At 46.5% G+C, this 21,805-nt stretch overlaps 2 protein-coding genes across 8 annotated transcripts in view; one reads left to right on the forward strand and one right to left on the reverse strand.

Annotated features, from left to right (window-relative positions):
* The window catches only part of LOC138754669 (RNA-binding protein 4B-like), a 53,206-nt gene extending 39,299 nt beyond the window's left edge, over window positions 1-13,907 (reverse strand). Inside the window, exons 1-2 of one of the 3 annotated variants that reach the window (XR_011351865.1) lie at window positions 13,585-13,903; window positions 10,404-10,710 (exon numbers count right to left, since the gene is read on the reverse strand). Coding sequence is in view for 2 of the 3 variants with exons in the window: in XM_069919291.1 (XP_069775392.1) it covers window positions 10,404-10,710; window positions 13,585-13,689 (412 nt within the window). In the remaining variant the exon portion in view is untranslated. Of the gene's footprint in view, window positions 1-10,403; window positions 10,711-13,584 lie in introns of all 3 variants that reach the window. The other 2 variants (XM_069919291.1, XM_069919290.1) reach the window with 2 other exon arrangements.
* LOC138754668 (zinc-binding protein A33-like) overlaps window positions 13,584-21,805 on the forward strand; it is a 53,374-nt gene continuing 45,152 nt past the window's right edge. For all 5 annotated transcript variants that reach the window (XM_069919289.1, XM_069919283.1, XM_069919285.1 and 2 more), the window contains exons 1-2: window positions 13,584-17,464; window positions 21,469-21,495. Coding sequence is in view for 4 of the 5 variants with exons in the window: in XM_069919283.1 (XP_069775384.1) it covers window positions 21,489-21,495 (7 nt within the window). In the remaining variant the exon portion in view is untranslated. The remainder of the gene's footprint in view (window positions 17,465-21,468; window positions 21,496-21,805) is intronic.

The raw sequence follows: 21,805 nt of genomic DNA on the forward strand, positions 1-21,805 counted from the left end.
TTCCAAAGGGACAGAATTTTAAGAAAGCCTTTGAGGTTCCCCAAGGTCCCGAGGAGACCCCTTCTGCCTTTCTGAATAGATTGCGCACGGCAATACAGCAATATGGGGGTCTGGACATAGAATCCCCAGCAGGGGAACAACTGGTACTAACGGGTTTCGTTACGAACTCAGCCCCAGACATTAGAAGGAAATTACAGAAGACTGAGAATTGGCATGAGCAAGGAATAGCCCAGCTTCTACAGATCGCACAAAAAGCATTTGTCCAGAGGTCTGAGGATAAGCAGAAAGGAAAGGCGAAAATTTTAATGCAGGCAGTCAAAGGAGTAGTGGAGGAACAACATGGAAAGGGTAGGGACTGTGTGCCAGCTCCTGGACATTGTGAGGGGAGCCAGGGATGGGGAAGTTGGGACCCCAGTAGGTGGAGGAGTAGAGGAGGATTCCGGGGACGACGACCATTCCCAGGGCCCTTTAGAAATCCTGGTAAAGATTGGGAAACAGGAGCACTTGTCTGTTATCATTGTAAAAAGGAAGGACACTTTAGGAAAGATTGCCCACTGCGAGCCAGGGAGATGCGATCTTACGCCCTGATGGAAGCAGATTATGAATAGGGGGGTCACGGTTCTCAGTCAATACACACCGTGGGGCTACACGGAGAACCATTAGTAAATTTAAGCGTAGGACCCCACAGTGACAAGATGGTCTTTTTAGTTGATTCCGGGGCAGCCCGGTCTAGTATTCTACATCAACCTGAGGGTGTTAGGATAGAAGGGACAGTGATAGTTTCGGGAGTAGGAGGAAGAGATTTTACAATCCCTGTATTAAGAGATGTAAAAATTCAAATGGGCGAAAAGGTAATCACAGAGGATCTTCTACTAGTTCCCCAAGCTGGAGTTTGTTTGTTAGGACGAGATTTACAGGACCAATTGGCTATCGGCACCAGACCACAAGAATCAGGTATCGGGGTTCAACTATTAAGCGAGGAAGATCGAGAACTTATAAATCCGAGAGTATGGGCAGAAAAAGGCAATCAAGGAGTGTTAGATATTCCTCCACTACAAGTTACCGTAAAAGACACTTAACAGGTTATCCGACGAAAACAGTACCCCATTCCTATGGCTGGCCGAAAGGGGCTGCAGCCAGTAATTGACCAGTTGGTAAAAGATGGTATACTCGAACCTTGTATATCACCTTTTAATACCCCAATTTTACCTGTCCAAAAACCAGACGCTACCTATTGATTAGTGCAGGACTTGAGGGAGCTAAACAAGATTATTCTCACCCATCACCCAGTTGTACCTAATTCCTACACGATAATGGGTAAAATCGATCCCCATAATAAATGGTTTAGTGTCATTGATCTCAAAGATGCTTTCTGGACCTGTCCATTAGCCACAGAGAGCAGAGACATGTTTGCCTTTGAATGGGAAAACCCTTTTACTGGACGCAAGAATCAATACCGGTGGACTGTCCTTCCCCAGGGCTTTACAGAATCACCAAATTTATTCGGTCAGGTCTTAGAACAAATACTAGATGAGGCTCCTCGGAGAGAGAATTGTCAGTTGATACAATATGTTTATGACTTGTTAATTACTGGAAGAATGTATGATTTAGCTAAACTGTTTACTGTTGAACTTTTAAATTTTCTAGAGAATAAGGGTCTTAGAGTGAGCGAATCCAAATTACAATTTGTACAATCAGAAGTTAAATACTTAGGTCATCTGGTGAGTCAGGGAACTAGGAAAATAAGTCCAGAGAGGATACGTGGTATTCCGCAGATTCCCCCTCCCAAGAATGCCCAAGAACTTAGGAAATTCCTTGGTTTAGTGGGATACTGTAGAATCTGGATTGAAAATTATTCTAGCCTAGTCAGATTTTTCTATGATAAACTCGCGATTGTAAGGGGTGAAGCTGTTGTCTGGACAGATGAAGAGATTAAAGATTTTAACTTCATGAAACAGAGCCTTATTAGTGCCCCAGTCTTGGCACTACCCGACTTAAATAAGCCTTTTGCCTTATATACCAATGCGAGAGGAGGTGTAGCCACCAGAGTACTAACCCAAGAGAGGGCCAGTTGCTTTTCTATCAAAAGTTTTAGACCCCGTTTGTTGTGGATGGCCAGAATGTGTGCAAGCCATCGCAGCCACTGCTATTTTAGTTGAGGAAGGACGAAAGATTACATTTGGTGCCCCGATGATAGTTCACACCCCTCACACAGTCCGCAATATTCTCTTACAGAGTGCTGGAAGGTGGATTACAGACTCTAGAATTTTTAAATATGAAGCGATCCTAATGGATAGGGATGATTTGACCTTGCTTACAACTAAAAACCCTAACCCAGCAGCCTTCCTGGTCGCTCCAAATTCTGACGATACCATTAATGAATTAGAACATGTGTGTTTAGAAGTTATAGATTTACAGACCAAAATTAGAGAGGATTTAAGTGATCAGCCTTTACAGGAGGGTGAAAGATGGTTTATTGATGGATCTTCACGCTGCATTGATGGAACTCGCTATAGCGGGTATAGTGTAGTGGATGGGAAAGAAGGAGTGGTAATTGAAGCTGGTCGCCTCCCTGGTCATTGGTCAGCACAATCTTGTGAATTATATGCCCTCTGTCGAGCACTTCAGGGTCTAGAGAGTAAGGTGGGTACTATTTACACGGACTCTAAGTACGCTTTCGGGGTAGTGCACACCTTTGGGAAGATCTGGAAAGAACGGGGAATGATAACTGGTAAAGGACAGAAGTTGGCCCATGAAAACTTAATTGTCCAATCCCTCGATGCCCTTACACTACCTAACGAAATAGCTGTAGTACATGTACGAGGTCATCGAAGTGATGACAGTCTCGAAGCCCAAGGGAACAAACAGGCTGATGCAGCTGCCAAACAGGCTGCACTAGCAGAGAAAATTGACATGCACCTATTACTGCCCACACCACTAGAGGTTAAAAAGACTCCCATCTTTTCCCGGGAAGAGGAGGTCTCCATGAAAGACCAGGGTATGCGCCAAACGGCCGATGGGTTGTGGTGGACGGCAGACGGACGTCAAATCCTGAATAAAGCCTTGGCTCGCCAAATTGTAGATCAGATACACCAACAGACACACTGGGGAACCCAGGCACTTGTCGATACTTTTGTGCGATCACTTCATTGCTTTGGCATATACACAATAGCCAAACAAAGTACTCGGGGTTGTCCGATCTGTCAGACAGTAAATAAGAAATCTATGCGCCAGGTAATGCCTGGCGGTCGCGATATAGCCGTACGCCCATTTCAACAGATACAAATTGACTTTACAGAACTTCCTAAGATAGGAACTTACAAACACCTCCTGGTGATGGTAGATCATTTCACACAATGGGTTGAGGCTTTCCCGACCCCTAATAATCGTGCCAGCACCGTTATCAGAATACTAATAGAATCTGTGATTCCACGATATGGTATGATTCAAACCATTGACTCGGATCGAGGTACACATTTTACCTCTCAGGTACTCCAGGGTGTATGCAAGAGACTGGGAATTGACTGGCAACTACATACCCCGTGGCACCCCCAAAGCTCAGGCCGTGTTGAACGAATGAATCAAACCTTGAAAAATCAGCTCACTCGACTTCATGAGGAGACTGGCCTCTCTTGGATTAAATCTTTACCCTTAGCTCTAATTCGAACTCGCACAGCCCCTCGTAAGGACCTTGCAGTCTCACCATATGAAATGATGTTTGGTCTTCCTTACATGGGATTCCACACTGATACCCCTATCCCTGAAGCTAACGACTAATATATTTCTAAATTTTTACAGGGGCTGTCTACTTCTCTCCATGAATTAAGACAGAAGGGCTTATTAGCTCAAACGCCGGCCCATGGAGTATCCTATTCATTCTATTAAACCGGGTGATTGGGTTTATGTCAAATCATGGCAAGATAACCAACTTAAACTTGTCTGGGATGGCCCCTATTGTGTACTTTTAATTACAGACACTGCCGTGCGAATGAAAGAAAAAGGCTTGGACCCACATCCAACGAATTAAACCAGCTACTGAACCACAGAATAACAACATTGATAATCTACCCTCCACCTGGCGTGCAGTCCTTCATCCTTCTGATCTCAAAGTTGCACTACGTCGGGATAAAGTGCCATAATGTTGTTTTTACCATTTACTGTATTCTTTCTATCATTTACTGTATTGTTTAATTGCTGCCTCCCAATTTCTGGGACTCCATTTAATTACTCACTATGTATTAAGTCCTCCTGGAATAGGGGCAGCAGAAGTCACAATTTTTTACCTTTAGAATGTAGACAAAGCATAGATATAATGTATAGTCATAGTGGGATATGGGTTAACAAGGGATTTCAACACGGACCAGGGGAACTCAACAGCTTTACTGGAATAGATTTAATTTGTATTTTAGCCTACACAAGTATTAAAGATAGGAGTTCTAAAGGCACAGCACAAAGGAGATGGCGGGATGAAGACAGACAGAATGGTAGTCAGCATTGTACATGTGGCAGAGATAGAGTTAATACATATGCTAATGCACACAGACTGGCTTCTACTCACAACCTCACTGATACTCATACTAAGCTTAACAGACAAGCTGCAACACACGGGTTAAACGATAAGAAACAATCCTCTCCAACTTGGTCTCTTCTCAAACATCCTTTGGGTCTCTCATACATTCAGAATGACAAACACCACCCCGTTAAGGGGAGCACCAGTTACAAACGACGTGAGCTGCTACAGAACTCTAAAGCTGCTTAGCATTTAAATCGTTTAATCAGACTCCAGACAGCCTTAAACACCATCATCAAACGGAGATCGGTGGCACTGAGTTTCAGGGCTGAAGAGGAACGGCAGATACGAGCCACAATTCAACGGAACCGCCTGGCTCTCGATTACTCGTTGGCTGCTGAAGGCAGCGTTTGTGAAAGACTGACTAAGGACAATGCTCACAACGGTCAGGCGGTTAAAGACATTTCTTCAGGAGTTCGAAAAGGTTCCCATGCCCAGGTACAGACTTGGCAACCTTGGTCCGGTGTGGGATGGACTAGACTTTTTAAATCGGTAACTGGAGTCTGATACCCACAGCCCTTATAGCAGCTGGACTCGCTATTCTGACCATTGTGGTGCTCCCCTGCCTAAAGACTGTGTACTGTTCTTAATTCATCGTCCCCCTCGCCAGAACACAATCACCCAAAGGATGTGTGTTTCCCAACTTTCATCTGAAGATACTGAGACTGCAGTCCATTTATTGACCAGCTGGGAAAAACACCAAGTTGTCAAGTAAGACATTTTCATTTAAAGACATCAGTAATACTGATCTAAAAGAAAAGTGAGGATTGTAAGAGACCAGTAACACTGACCATTGTAAGAGATCAATAACACTGATCAATGTGAGAGATCAGTATTACTGATCTAAAAGAAAAGTGAGGATTGTGAGAGATGATAAAAACTGATATACAAATATGAATATGAAGCAACAAAAATTAATACATGAGTAAATGAATGAAGCCAGGACAAACAGGATGAGACATGGATATTAGAATGCAGAAAGCAGAATCAGTCTGAGTAAGATAAGAACCTTCTAGTCTTTTCGACAGGATCAGTGAGCCCACCGTATGAATAAGATAAGGAGAGGTAAGGAATAATAGAATGTAGGAAGTTGAGGTAGTCTGGATGAGATAAGGGTCTCCTAGCCCTAGACAGAAGTACCAAGTTCTACATATATAATTAGTAAGCCTTACACAGATTTATCAAGAGCCCACATCCCATAACAGAGACATTGGAGTGAAGTTCAACCAGGTCTCAATCTTATTCTGGGCAAAATACAGACATTACAGAAAGGAAAAGGGGTACAATTAGGAGTGGCATGAATGTCAGCAGTCAAAGCTCAACTTGGTATCAACTCTAACATGCAATTTATGAGATATTTGCTGGGAGACAACATTCAGTAGCTAGGGGAAAAATGTAGTTTGTAGTAAGTTTCAGCCTCCCTAATGCTCAGAGGGGTTACTCTGGTTGGGGGTGGCCAAACTACAGCCCATGGGCCAACTGCAAAAATAAAATGGAATATGGCCTATTAGAACATTGTATGTACATTGCACTTCTCAGCTTCAACACTAGATGACACTGCCATTTTTAACAAGGACTAGACTAATGGTTCTCAATTTCCACCCCATAAACCACCTTAAGTAATCCCTTACTAACCACAGAGTATAGGATGCTATAGGTGCTCTGTAGTTAATAAGGGATTACCCAAGATGGTATGGATGGAAAAGGTTGAGAACCACTGTACTAGACCATCATTGCAATATTACTCAATAAAACATTTACCTCAGTTGATTGAACATGGTCAAATTGAAAAGAAAAAATAGCAAGGGAGTGCCAAAAATTTCCAGACATGGTGGGAAAATGAATACCTTTTCCACAGAAGTCAAGGGAAAGTGTTTTGTTCAATTTGCAAGGAATATTAACTTTAGTGACCTATCTACAGATTCACACAAGCCACAAACTGTACTCACAGAGAGCTATGCAGGAACATTGGAAACTGCCTGGTCTCTTTCTTTATCTTTTCTCCTGTTCTTATTTTGCAGCCAGCTTTTTGAATATTTTAAAGAATTTTATTGTATTTAAAGAGCAGCAGAAAGAGACTATCTACTGTAATATGAGCAAACCAAAAAACTACTGTACTATCAACAGTTAAACTGTTCAGTAGTGTCATATAGTTTGACAGAAAAATGAATTTTTGATGGCACAGGGGTTTCTGGTCTAAAAACAGTGTTTCTTGCAGTGTAACTGGTTGAAAACTGCTGGGCTTAATAACGTTTGACCCTTGACTCCTTATATTTTCCTGCATGTGGCCCACAACCAAAAAGGTTTGGCCACCCCTGCTCTGGACAATAGCCATCCCTCAATTTCATGAAAAAGAGACATAGGCATTTCTCCACTGTTGTTTTCGAAGCTTATATTGCAATGTTGGAATTATCAAAGAATTTGACAGTACATCCACACACTCTTTTCATAAACACGATCCCCATTTGCAGGATTTCTAAACTTTAAACACAAAACAGTAATTCAAACATAAATAATGCCTTGAAAGAGAGCGTGGACGAGATATGTGCAAATTCCATTGCAGCTTGCAAAAGAAATTTAGAATACAGCTGGCAATGAAAAGACTTTGGATTTGACAAAGAGGCAAGCTACAGCAGCTGAAACCAAGAGCCTAGCTGTAGTGTCGCCACACCAGAGAACACAAGCCCCTTTTACACTTGCGTCCCACTAAATCAGCTCTTCAGTGTCCCAGCATAGGAACGGCATTTTTCCTGTTTACACTCTTAACTGGAACAATGCGCATGTTCACATTTGCAAGGAGCCATCCCCAGGGTTAGGATGGCTCTACCTTCTACCAATGGCGTAATGACACATCGAACGATGGTGGCCTGCCCTAAACCCTGATCAATGTGTTATGATCTTATATTCAAACAAAATTGATCATGCCTAATTATAAAAATTATTCTTTATGTACAGCACAGTATGAGCCCTTCAGCACCTCCCGTTGATGTGTCGACCATGGAAAAGTGCTAGCAATAGCAGACTATTTTTTAAACCGCATGGGAAAGTTGCTAACGCTTTGTCGCACAATTTATACAGTGTGGGAAAGTTGGCTTCACTCTAGAGTGCAATTATATATATAAATACCATGGGAAAAAGTAATGGTGGACCCGCCCTCCCAGAATTCTGTGCGGCAGAGAAAGGACTGCATGCACGAGTACTTCTGGAGGGGTTTCTCTGCCGCACTACATTCAGGGAAGTCGGTTCTGCCATCACTTTTCCTCATCCTGTTTAAAAATTGTCCGCTATTGCTATGTATTCCCCCCCTCTCTCTCTCACTGCAGCTTTTCCACGGTAAAGTTTATACCTTCATTTTAATCCTTTCTTCCTTCAAATTCCTGCACTCTCGCAAAAATTTGGGTCATTTCTATCCCAGAATGCAATTGCCCATTCTACACTTGCCCAATTGCAACGCTGGCGTCTGCAGACGCTAGGGATTGTACTAGCGCCAGATAACGTCATCTCAGGTTGGTGTTGAGATTTTCCTTTCACACTAGACCCTTAATTCCTGGGATCACTTGCAAGTGTGAAAGGAGCTAATTAGGACCAAAACAGGCATAGGCTGTACTTCTTTAATCTGGTGACGTCAGGACCTGGCCATTGCCAAACCACATAAAATGCCTGAAAGAGGAAAAGCTTAAAATAGGAAATAAGACTGGGGCAACATGGTTAGCACAATGCCTTTACAGCACCAGTGATCAGGATAGTACTAACTCCTTAGACAGTGCAGGACTCAAACCCTGGTCCCAATCACCGGCATTGTAAAGGTTGAATCTGCCGCAATCGGGATTAGAGTCTCGCGCTGTCAGGAGTTTGTGCTAATGGCAGCAGATTCAAGCGTGCCGGACCACAGATAAGAGAGGTACAACTCGTTTTTTTGATTTATGAAGGACAGTGTGCCAAAAGCCCTCTTTACAACCCTATCTACCCGTGATGGAGCTTTCAGGGAATTATGTACCTGTATTCCCAGATCCCGGTGTTCTAACACACTCCTCAGTGCCTGACCATTTACCACGCACGACCTTTCTTGATTTGTCCTTCCCAAATGCAACACTTCACACTGGTCTGCATTAAATGCCATCTGCCATTTTTCCAGCTGGCCCAGATTCCTCTGCAAGCTTTGAAAACCTTCCCTCGCTGTCAAGCTTACAAGATGTCAGTGAACACTCAAGAGGGGAAAAAAAAAGGAGAGGAAAGGCTACTGAAAAGCATTCAAAAGTTAACAACAGCCAACAAACTGGCAATGACCAGCAAATCCATGGTGTGGTTGAACAGCATCTTGGCTAGCTGGAAATATCTGTGCAAAGAGCTTGGCAAGATTATTAAACAATCACATCCTGTAACCACCGCACAAATACAGTGCAACAATACCTTCTTGATATGTAAGCATCTCAGAAGAGGTTATTAGGTATCAGATCTGGTAAAAACCAATTCATTTTCCCCGTACCCAATCTACTTAGCTTTATTGGTCATCCCAAGGACAACTCAGTGGACATGGACGAAGGACAGCTCTAACTTGCGCTCAATGGCCGTGTGTATACATTGATAAAACTTCAGTTATAGTTGTAGTCAAATCAGAGTGATCCAATAATGGAGGCAAGAAAGAAAGCAACTAATGCACAATTTCAGCGAGCATGCAGTTATCATTTAGTTGGGTAGTGTCAAATTGGTGTGGTGATTTTAAAAAAAAAATAGACAGAAGACCAGACTGATTCCCTCATGGATGCTTATTAACTTAAAGGCTATTAAAGTACTCGAGATGGCAGAGGTCGACAGCATCGAGTCCACGCTGCTGAAGATCCAGCTGTGCTGGGTGGGTCACGTCTCCAGAATGGAGGACCATCGCCTTCCCAAGATCGTGTTATATGGCGAGCTCTCCACTGGCCACCGTGACAGAAGTGCACCAAAGAAAAGGTACAAGGACTGCCTAAAGAAATCTCTTGGTGCCTGCCACATTGACCACCGCCAGTGGGCTGATATCGCCTCAAACCGTGCATCTTGGCGCCTCACAGTTTGGCGGGCAGCAACCTCCTTTGAAGAAGACCGCAGAGCCCACCTCACTGACAAAAGGCAAAGGAGGAAAAACCCAAAACCCAACCCCAACCAACCAATTTTCCCCTGCAACCGCTGCAACCGTGTCTGCCTGTCCCACATCGGACTTGTCAGCCACAAACGTGCCTGCAGCTGACGTGGACATTTACCCCCTCCATAAATCTTCGTCCGCGAAGCCAAGCCAAAGATTAAAACAAAGCAGGGTGAGCAATCTTCCAGAGAGCGCTCAACAAGTTCCTCACATTCCAACAGATGTACTGGCCTGAAGTTTTTATTAAATGTTTTATACTGAAAGTATTCACACTTATAAACACCTAACACAGAATCGAAAAGCCCTCTTACACGCAGCCGTAGACTAATTTTTAGTCAAGATTTCAGTTGGCCATGGGGCAGCACGATTAGCACGCCATTACAGTGCCAGCGATCTGGGTTCGAATCCGATGCTGTCTGTAAGGAGTTTGTGTGCTCTCCTCGTGTCTGGGTGGGATTCCTCCGGGTGCTCTCATTTGCTCCCACCATCTTTGAGGATTGGAGGTTAATTTGGGTGTTATTGGGCAGCACAGGTTTAAATGGCCAAAAATGGGCTTCTACCGTGCTGGAAATAAAAAAAAATGAAAATTTAACAGAACATGCTAGATGTTATGCCAAGAATTTAGAGAATTTGGAAGGGTACACGCATAGACACTCAATTGGTGTATTTCCACAGAACAAAGCACCCGCCATCTAATACCAGGGATTTCACCTTTGAATTCTGTGCCATCAAGTCCCCGGATGGCTTCCATGGCATCCTCACTCCTCTCCATGTGCACAAAAGCATAGTCCTTAACGATGTCACACTCCAGAACTGTTCCATACTCCTCAAACTTGGCCTGCAGCTCCTGGCTGGTGCAACCACAACCCACGTTACCAACGTGAAGTTTGGTGGAAGACTTGGATCCACTCTTGCTGGCCTCTACATTAATGAAGACTCCATGAAGCTTATAGTGGTGCAGGTTCTCAATCGCTTGCTTTGCTGCATCCCTGTCCTTCATGTGCACAAAGCCATAGTTCTGGTGAAGGACAAGGATATACTGAGGTTAGGTATGTAACTTCTGGTGTTAGATATCTGCCAAAAACACGCAAAATAAAAGCATAGGATTTTGCATTTTACGTTCACATCCTGAGAAAATGGCAACGCAATGGGCCAGGATAACCTTATGATCTAGATTTCCAAACTAAAAATGCCATTCAGCAAACTTGTATCTGTGCAAATAGCTTGAATTCAGATATACTGAACACAGTAGGATGCTTCAAGTTTAAAAAAAAATTAACTGCACATACACAGCCCAACAAAACAGCACACTGCACACACAATAATCACATGTACAAAGGGAATTGAAAATATAATACAGTAAAAACCCTGGTATCCAGAATTCAAGCAACCAGCAAAATAAGGTAAACTTAAAAATGTAAATAATAGGTAAAAAATACGCACCATATATACTTGTGCAATAGTCGACCTCCCCTCCAGTTTTTGACCCAAAAAACACATGTTTTCCATATGACCCGTGTAAAATTTTTGGATCCGACTGCCCCATCTGTGAATCCACGCCTCTCCCCCCCCCACCCCCGACCGTGGATTCTCACTCGCCCCGGCTGCCCGTCCACTGGACTCTTAGCACCCTGAACCTCACCTTGGCTGCCCCCACCCAGCTAAACTCCCAACGCTTGAACAGGGACTTACAGCCCTCTCTGGATTCCAAGCTCTCGAGACCTTGAACAATATAGTTACTTCAAGCGATCAAAAGCTTGTCCCATGTAAAAGTCGATCCCCTCCAAACCTAATCCAAAAAAATTGATTCAAAAACTCAACCATTACATGAGTATATACAGTTAAGTTTAAAATTGTAAAAGTAAACATTCTCTGAAGCAATACATAACCCTTTGTTGGAAGACAGGAGCAAATATTCAGCCAGCAGAGTGCCTTGGTTGTGCTTTTCTCGTAGCAGTTGTTTCAATAAAGTTGTGAAACAGCAATGGCGTCACCCAGGATGAAGAGCTGGTTGATGCCGCTCACCGTTGGGGGTGACTCTCAAAGTGTCTCCTTCGTAAGAGTCGCACTGGTCAGAGGCTTTCTCTGCAAACTTTGGTGAGGGGGGTGGGGGGGGGGGGAAGGAGGGGTTAATTATCTAAAATGCTATTGTTCATCTATCGAGCAGCTCCGTGGGTGGGGGGGGGGGGAAGGTAGCTACAGATGCAGCGACAGTTATATTTTTCATAGAATGTGACTGAAAATAAAGTAAAATGTTTTAAGGTTTATATATTCATGCAAATGAAGTTTGTTCAGAGCAAGTACAATCTAGAACTTTTGCCTTTTTAACTGTTTATTCTTAATGCAGGTAAATTAGTTAGGCATTCTAAGTGTAAGACTCAATCAACCAGAAAATACACTTATCCAGTAACTACAATATCCAGAGGTGGCAGATACCAGGGGTTTTACTGTAATTAATATTTTGGGATGATTTACTTGGCTGTAGGATGGTTTAGGTGACAAGTCAAAACAAACACTAAGTGAAGGTGGTGGTAAAAGATTGAGCACAGACGTGGGCTTGAAAGGGGATCATTAGAATCCCTGGTGGAGAAGCAAGGGGCAAAAAGAAAGTTTGATGCATAACAAACAACTTCCCTCATTTATCATCTCCTTGTAACAGCAAGTCTTGTAGGTCCACACCAATGTTCAAAGCCCTTCTCCAATGAGACGTCCCTCCGATCCCAAACCTCAATCGTCCTTTCAACTTTCTAGTTGACATTCTCCAGCAACCCCACCCAGGTGCCACTCAGAGGTTTAGGGCCACGCCTCTCAAACACATCCACTCCCTCCACCTACAGCCCCACCCCACTCCCACTTCTACCTAGCCCAGCCCACCTCCATTCCCAAATCCCCACCCCCTCATTCTCTTACCCTCTCCATTCCACTTCCCCCTGCCCCACCTCCTCACTCACTCCCATCCCTGGTCCCAACTTCTCCTCTTCCCCCACTTCCTCCCCACCCATCCCCATCCCTCTCTCCCCCCAACCCTCCACCACCCCCTCCTTCCCCACTCCAACTACCCTCCATGCCCCCTCGCTCCTACCTCCCACTCTCCTCTCCCTCCCTTCCCCATCCTCACCCTAACCCCCCCTCCACCCACCCCCACACTCCCCTACAACCACTCCTCTCCCCATTCTCCACCCTCTCACTCCCAACCCCAGTCCCAACTCCTCTTCCCCCACTCCCTCCCCTCTCTCCACCACACCCCCACCCCAACTACCCTCCACGCCTCCTCTCCCCTACCTCCTACTCCCCTCTCCTCCACCCTCCCTATGCCCCACTCCACTCTCCCTCCCACCCCACCCCCCAATCCCTCCCCATCCCTCACAACCCCCTCCCCCTCCAATTCCTCCCATCTCCAATCCCTCCCCCCCCACCCCTCACAACCCCCTCCCATCCTCTCCTCCCCCTCTCCCCCCCCACCCCCCCCTCTCCCCCCCCACCCCCCCCTCTCCCCCCCCACCCCCCCCTCTCCCCCCCCACCCCCCCCTCTCCCCCCCCACCCCCCCCCTCTCCCCCCCACCCCCCCCTCTCCCCCCCCACCCCCCCCTCTCCCCCCCCACCCACCCCCTTCTCTCCCCCCCACCCCCTTCTCTCCCCCCCACCCCCTTCTCTCCCCCCCACCCCCTTCTCTCCCCCCCACCCCCTTCTCTCCCCCCCACCCCCTTCTCTCCCCCCCTCTCCCCCCCCACCCCCTTCTCTCCCCCCCCACCCCCTTCTCTCCCCCCCACCCCCTTCTCTCCCCCCCCACCCCCTTCTCTCCCCCCTCACGCCCCACTTCCTAGCCCCGCCCCGCCCTAGGCCCGCCCCGTTCCATCCTAGCCCCGCCCCGCTCCACCCTAGCCCCGCCCACCTTGATGAGGTCGCACTCGCTGACGTCCCCGTACTTCTCGAAGAGGGCGCGGACTTCGTCGGTGGTGGCCGGCCGCGGTAGGTTGCCCACGAAAATTTTTACCATCTTCTTCCACTGCTTCAGGCGGTTCCCTAACGGCGAAAAGGCTCGGACACGGCGACCCCCGACTCCCTCACGCCACTCGCTTCACTCCACCGACGGCAGCAACTGAAATGGCGGCACCGTCTCCACGCCTCGTACGCTGCCCGCCCTCTCCCGTCAGCCGCTCTGTCGATTGGACGCACGACCTGTCACTCCTTCCTCCCGTGGTCGCTGCTGTGCAATGGACGCGAGGTGGAGACGATTCTGCTTTTGGATTAGTTAGATCGTTTCGACGATGTGCATTTCTATTGGTCGGATCCTTGCGGCCATTTTGCCTTTTGATTGGGCAGTGGCTGGAATTCGGCGAATCAGGTCGCGGCATGGTCTTGTTATGAGCTCGAAAGCTGATTGGTTAAATTGGCTGTCAATCGGAAACATAGTGGGTGGGCTCAGTATTCCAAGTGCCTTGAAGACAGAACTTGGTCAGATCAGAATTTATTATCATGAACAAGTCATGGAATTAGTTGTTTTGCAGCAGCGTCACAGAGCAAACATTAATATTAGGAACCATCTATAAAAAATAATAGGGAATGAAAAGTAAATCAGTGTCTGTGGATCATTGTCCATTCAGGAATCTGATGGCGGAGGGGAAGAAGCCACCTTTGTGCCGCTCGGTGCTCATCTACAGGCTCCTGGACCTTTTTCCGGATGGCAACAGAGTGACGAGAGCCTGGCCTGGGTGATCTTTGAGAGAGGCTGCTTTTTTAAGATACCGCCTCGTGTCGATGACCCTGATGGAGTGAAGGCTGGTGCCCATGATGTCACAGGCCGAGTTCATTCTTGCCCTGAGAGTTGGCAAGACAGTGATGCAGCTGACCAGAATGCTCCCCCCCATATACCTGTAGAAGTTTACGAGTCTTTGGTGATGCATCAAATTTCTTCAGTCACCTCACGAAGTATAGCCACTGGCGAGCCTTCTTTGTGATTGTATCGACGTGGAGGCTCTGGGACAGATCCTCGGAGATGTTGACATTCAGGAATTGGACTTTCTTGACCCTCTCTGCTACTGCGCCCTCGATGAGGACTGGGTCGTGTTCCTCTGACTTCCTCAATCATCTCCTTGGTTTTGCTGACGTTGAGCACAAGGTGGTTGATGTAACACCATTCAACGAGCTGATCTTTCTCCCTTCTGTACAATTCCTTATTGCCGTTTGTGATTTTGCTGATAACTGCGGTGTCATCGGCAAACTTGTAGATAGTTTTGGAATTGTGTCTGGCCACACAGTCATGGGTGTATAATGAGTACGGCATGCATCTTTGGGTGCACCTGCTTGATAATTAGTGAGGAGTAGACGTTGTTTCAAATTCGTACTGACTGTGGTTGGTCTTTCAATGAGAAAGTCAAGGATCCAGTTGCAGAGTTTGTAGCTTCTTGACCAGGACTGAGGGAATAATGAAGGCCATGCTGCAGTCGATGAAGTGGAGCCATATGTATGAATTGCTGTTTTTGAGGTGATCCAGAGCTGAATGGAGAGCGAGAGAGATTGCATCTGCTGTGGAGTGATTCTGACTATAGGCGAATTGTTGTGGGTCAAGATCTTTACTTGGGTCCCTGTTAATTCTGGCCATGACCAACCTCTCAAAGCATTTTAACATGGTAGAAGTTAGTGCTACTTGGCGGTAGTTGTTGAGGCAGCTGCAATCTCATTCAGCTCAAGATCACCTCGACGATGGGCAACACATACATCAGGCTACTCTTCGTCAATGACAGTTCAGCCTTGTAATGGAAGATTTAAACTGTGTCTTTGACTGCAAGGCTGAGAACTTGTTTGGAATCAGCAGACATAATCTAAATTCCACCATGAGCCTAAGATGCATATTTAGTAAACTCCCACCATGGGGCCCAGGATGCAGTTGAGAATAGGAAGACATTATCTAATTTACACTTATGAGGCCCAGAGCAGTTTACATTTGTTGGTCGCAGACTGTCAGGAGACCTTGAAGATAATAAACCATTTGTTCAAAGAGATAGGATCTGAAGTAAACAACTTTTGGGTAATATAAGCCCTGGTCCCACTGCTGGAGAGAGAGACTGGAAGAGGTGGCTACATCTCTCAGCAAGAAGAACTTCAAGAGTCCAGCTAACGTCCCGGTCGAAGGAGGTAGAGAAGCTGATACTGGCGCCCCGACAACCTATTACAAGTGTGCCTCATTTCGGCAGTTGGGACCAGTCCAGGCATTGATAAGTATAATTGGGAAGGGCTTGCATATTGTAGTGTGAATTCAGCTTTAGATTTAGTAATAAAGACTTGTATAAACTGAACTGCTCTCGGTGTGTGTGTCTATTTTCTTTCGGTAGTTCAAACACTGTGACCAATCTAAAATGAACAAAATGAGAGGTATAAGTTTACCCAAGACAAGCCTTCACCCTCCGGGCTGTTCCATCAGCTCTGAACCCTGGGCCTCTGCACCCTGCTCTGACTGCTTCATAGGAAGACCATTGTCAGTGTGGATCAGTAACAACACCTCCTCCTCACTGACGATCAACACAGGAGGACGTGCTTAGCTCTGATTACTCTACACCCATGGCTTATGTGGCCAGGCACAATTCAAATGCCATCTACAAATTTCCCGCTGACACCATGGTTGTCGCCAGAATCACAGACGGCAATTTAGGAAGCCTACAGGAGGGAGGTGGATCAGTTAGTTGAATGGTGTAATGACAACGTTATCAACACCAAGGAGCTGATTATGGAGTTGAGGAAAGAGACATCAGGAGATTTCTCATCAAAGGGTCAAAGGCTCTACTTGGTGAGGAGTGGAAGGAGATTTGATCTGTCACCAAAGACTCTGCAAATTTCTACAGGTGTTCTGTGGAGAGCAAATATTCTGCTGATTAACCTTTACTGTGTGGCATTACTACCTGAAAATCGGCAATTATTGCCAAAGGCAGTGGCCAATGTTTGATGAGCAGAGGTTTGGTTTGACATCAGAAATCTTGACAAATTTCTACAGAGGCCTGATAGAAAGTGTGCCTGCGGCTGCATCACGGTCCGGTATGGGGCCATAAAGCCCTGCAAAAGGCAGTGGACACAGCCCAGGACATTGTAGGCAAAACCCTCCCCACCATCGAGAACATCTATGGGGAACGCTGCCATCGGAGAGCTGCAGCAATCACCAGGGATCCACACCCACCCAGCCCACGCCCTGTTCTCGCTGCTGCCATCAGGAAAGATGTTTTTTTTTTGCTTTAAGTGTGGATGCCCTCTCTGGGTACAAATTTCTAGCCTAAAATCTTCTTGCAAGGTCCACAATTCTTCTCTGCCCCTCTTATGGGCGAACCCCAGGGCTTTTTGACTCACTGCAGACCGAGCTGCCATCCCTCTCCATCCACTTGGCGACTGGCCCGAGCTGTTTGGAGTTCGAAACTGGCCCTTCCCTTCAAACCCGTTGGTTTTAACCGGAGCGGCTGTTCTACCCACAGACTTCATGCAATCCCTGGGTTGTCGAGTCCATAAACAAGAGGACCCCCCACTACTCCCCACAAACAAAAGTTTTGCCTCTGAAATTTGTCTCAAGACTTAACTGGGTTTGAGAGAACGGGGAAAATATCTGCAGCGACGGTGCATCCTTGCGCCCGTTAACATGTATCATCTGGCTGGAGACGGTCCAGTTGTCACGCAGATGTGGCCGAAGTTACCGCAGCCCCGGCGCTAAATTCATTCCTCAATCGCGGGACCGCTTATCGAGGGAGATTGCAACCCACAGATGTCAGTATTTCTTTGAAGACCCGTCACAGGTAGGCTGGTTTATTAATGCTTTTACTGTGGGTACTTCTGAATAATCTGTCAGAATAAAGTTCCGAACTTTATTAAATTCTCATCTTTTCTGTTTGCTTCTTCCCAGAGGGTCGGACCTCACCCCGGAGAGGGTCGGACCTCAACCCGGAGAGGGTCGGACCTCACCCCGGAGAGGGTCAGACCTCGCTCCACACGGTTGGACCTCGGGTCGGACCTCGCTCCACACGGTCGGACCTCGGGTCGGACCTCGCCCCGGAGGGGGTCGGACCTCGCCCTACCCTGTCGGACCTCGGGTCGGACCTCACCCCGGAGAGGGTCAGACCTCGCTCCACACGGTCGGACCTCACCCCGGAGAGGGTCGGACCTCACCCCAGAGAATGACAGCATTCAGAGAATTGAACTTAAGTTTGTGGTCATATGAGTACAACCGGACGAAACAGCGTTCTCCGGCCCTCGGACACATAACCAGACACAACAGACAAACATACTTGCGCAGGACAAGTAAATATACTCGTGCAATCGTTCTTAACGTGTAATAGTCGACCCCCATTTTTGGCCCAAAAATCGGGTGGGTTTTTTTGAGTGAGCCGTGTAAAAGTCGACCACCTTTCCGCCCATCCTCGCCCCGGCCATCCATCCATCCGAGTTCCCGACGCCCCGATTCCAGATCCTCACTCCGACCATCCATCCATCTGAGCTTCTGACGCCCTGGAGTGGGTCCTCGCCCCAGCCATCCATCCATCCGAGCTCCTGATGCCCCTACTGCGAATCCTCGCTACTGGCACCCGCCCATCCGAGCTCCCGACACACTGACCACAGATCCTCGTCCCCGAGTACCATCGCTGACCCATGCAACATCTGCCCTCTGGAGCTCCCGATGCACCGACAGTGGACCCTCTCCCTGGCTGTCCACCCACCGGAGCTCCAGATGCCTGTGTAAAAGTCAACCCCCCCTTTTTTGGCCCATATATATTGGATACATATATAAAAAATAAATATTGTTTAGAGTCGGGAGGTCATGTTGCATCTCTACAAATCTCTGGTGAGACCACACTTGTTCAGTTCTAGTCACTTCATTACAGGAAGGATGTGGAAGCTACAGAGAGGGGAGTGTGGATTGAAAAATAAGTTTTACAAAGCAGAGCTGGGGCATAGAAAGAGCATAGAAAGATGAGAGGAGTCTTAATAAAAGCCTACAAGATTCTGAGAGGCATAGATAGGGTGGACGGCCAGTGCTTTTTCGCATGGTGGGAATAGCAAACAAAGAAGACGTCTGAACAAAGTGAAGGGAGGGAAGTTTAGGTCAGTGGTATGTTTTTTACACAGAGAGTTGTGGGGGGCTTGGGATGCCTTGCCAGAGCTGTAGTGCTCTATGTTTAGAAAATATTAGAGGCCTTGAATGATCAGTGTGAGCAGCTCCCACCTCTACCATTTCTCTGGCAGCTTTTGCCGCGCACCCACCTCCCTCTGTGTGAAGACGTTACCCCTCCAATCCCCTTGAAATCTTCTCCTTTCCTCTTGAACGACAATCGGTTCCTTGTATCCCTCGGTGGCAGTGGTTGGCCAAAGGCCAAAGTGAAAGGAGGCGTGCGTCGCTGGTGACGGAGCCAGTCTTTGGAAGAGTGAGGAGTGATGAGGGAAAAGGGATTCCTCATCCCCCTTGACTTAGCAAAGGAGGAGCAATCGTACTTGAGGGAGAAACTAACAATGCTGAAACAACAAAGGCCACAGGTCTAAGTGCTCATTTCCGACCTTTAAGAAAATTTGTTGATGCGCTCTGATCCTGCCGATGTTTAGATAGAGGAGGAGAAAATATGAAATATAAGAGTCTGCAAACACCGCGGTTGAAGTAAAAACCCGACGCTGGAGAAACTCAGCAGATCAAACAGCGTCCTTTATACAGCAAAGGTAAAGATACAAAACCAATGTTTTGGGCTTGAGACCCTCACCAAGGCATGATGCGGTTTTTCTATGGAATGCTCTATAATATAACATATTTTTGGTAACAAAATTGAAACACCACTTCCTGTAATGTGACCTTGGGGCTTCTGTGATGTGATCCTCTTCATTGCAAACTAGTTGACCTTGCCAATTGCAGACAAATCAATTGGGATATACTCCACCATTTATCACCATCATGCCCCTTGCCTGTCTCCAGGGTAGGATATATTTTTCTCCACATAAAGAGAGTTGGAAATGAAAAGTCCCAGTTATCTGTTTGGGGCAAGCAATAATGTATACTTTCTTCTCACCAATGCAGGCCCCGACCCGTGTTGTGGAAATGATCAGAATGGCTTTCAGAGATGTCCCAAATTATACTTGCCACTCTTGGATGAAATGTAGTTTCATCTTAAATGTAGCATGTGCTGATTGATTTAAGAACACAAGAAATAGAAGCAAGAGGTGGCCATCTGGCCAGTTGAGCCCTGCTACACCATTCAATGAGCTGAACTGATGATGGGCTTATTTCCACCCACCTGCCTTTTCCCCATATCCCTTAAATCCCCCACTATGTAAAAATCTACCCAACCTTGTCTTAAATATATTTACTGAGGTTGCCTCCACTGCTTCAATAGGCAGCGAATTCCACAGACTCCCACCCCCCCCCCCCCGGAAAAGCAGTTCCTCCTCATCTCCGTCCTAAATCTACTCCCCTGAATCTTGAGGCGACGTCCCCTAGTTCTCGTCTCCCTCGCCCCCCCCCACTCCATGGGAACAACCCATCTCTAACTTATCTATGGCTTTAATAATTTTATGTTTCTAGAAGATCCCCTCTCGTTCTTCTAAATTTCAGCAAGTACATTCCCAGATGACCCAATCTCTCCTCGTAGACCAACCCCCCACCCCCCATCTCTGCCTCAAGTAAGGAGACCAGAGCTGCACGCAATTTTCCAGATGATATATTTAATATCCAGAAAAAAGTTGTATAGAACTCTACAGCACAGTACAGGCCCTTCGGCCCACAATGTTGGCCCGACCCATATATATCTACAAAAATGATGAAATCCTCCCTCCCTTCTTTCATCCATTTGCTTGTTTAAGAGTTTCTTAAATGTTGCAGCCTCCATTATGACCCCTGGCAAGGCCATTCCACAACTCTCTGTGTAAAGAAATGACCCCAGATGTCTCCCCTAATCCTTCCTGAAGTATGCCCTTGACTGTTTGACCTGCTGAGTTTCTCCAACATTATGTTTTCACCAGGGGTATTAGACAGGCATGTGTATGTAAGAAAATAGAGGGTTATGAGTTAGGGAAGGTTTTTTTAGGCACAACATCGTGGGCTGAAGGGCCTGAACTGAGCTGTAATGTTCTATGTGGTCACAAATGGCTCCTGAGATGAAGAAGGGAATGACGGGGGGTTCCCAGGAATTTTGGTGAGCGCGATTTGAGATTAGAATGAGTGATGATCTCATTGGGGTCCATACACAAAGGATTAATGGGGCAGATGTTGAGAGCCTGGTTGTTCTAAATGGAGATTGTTCTTAGTCCCAGAAAAAGGCCCCAATCATTTAAACTGTAATAGAAATATATATATATATATATATATTTTTTTTTTTTTTTTGGACAGTTTTTTGAGTAGAGCCTACCCCATTATCCACAATTTGACGCTGTATGCAGAGGGGGAAGGGAGGCACAGTTGGCGTTGCGGTTGGCACAACGGTGTTAACGCATCTGCCATCAGGGCCGGGAGTCAAATCCCGTGCTGTCTGTAAAGAGTCTCCCCGTGTCTGCTTGGGTCCCCCCCCCCCCACCCGGGGGAGCTGTCAATCGGGTGAAATAGGCTCACGGGCTGGAAGGGCCTGTTACCATGCTGTACGTCCACATTTACATTTTGAACTAGGTGCAGAAACTCGGAGACGAATAACCTCCTGTTCCTCCTCCTCACAAAGGAGCTATGGAACCCCCTCCCCCCCATCTGTGTTCTGGTTTGAAGAATCTTCCCCAATGAACAATGCTAGTGAGATGATAAGGTATGGCTCACTATATTTATATTTCCTTTCAGAGTGAAAACAAGGACAAAATATGTCAGGTGAATCCTTTTAAATGTTCTGCTACCACTGTACAGTGTGTTTATGTGCCAAGATTCATTTATTGTCAGGTAATATTGCAGAACATGTTCTTTGGTTTGGCTTCGCGGATGAAGATTAATGGAGGGATAATGTAATATTACATGAAATTGCCTTCTGCCTGCTGTTCAGCAGTCAGAGAGCCACCACCTCTTGCAGGACGAGAAAACAAAAAGCAAAAGAGAGTCCCTTCAGAGATGCTGAGTTTCCATGGATTCGCCTCCTGCAGCCGCCCAGCCTCCTGTTCCATCCATTGCTCCAGATCTGAACCTC

This window comes from Narcine bancroftii, chromosome 2, assembly GCF_036971445.1.
Source record: "Narcine bancroftii isolate sNarBan1 chromosome 2, sNarBan1.hap1, whole genome shotgun sequence".
NCBI lineage: Eukaryota > Metazoa > Chordata > Chondrichthyes > Torpediniformes > Narcinidae > Narcine > Narcine bancroftii.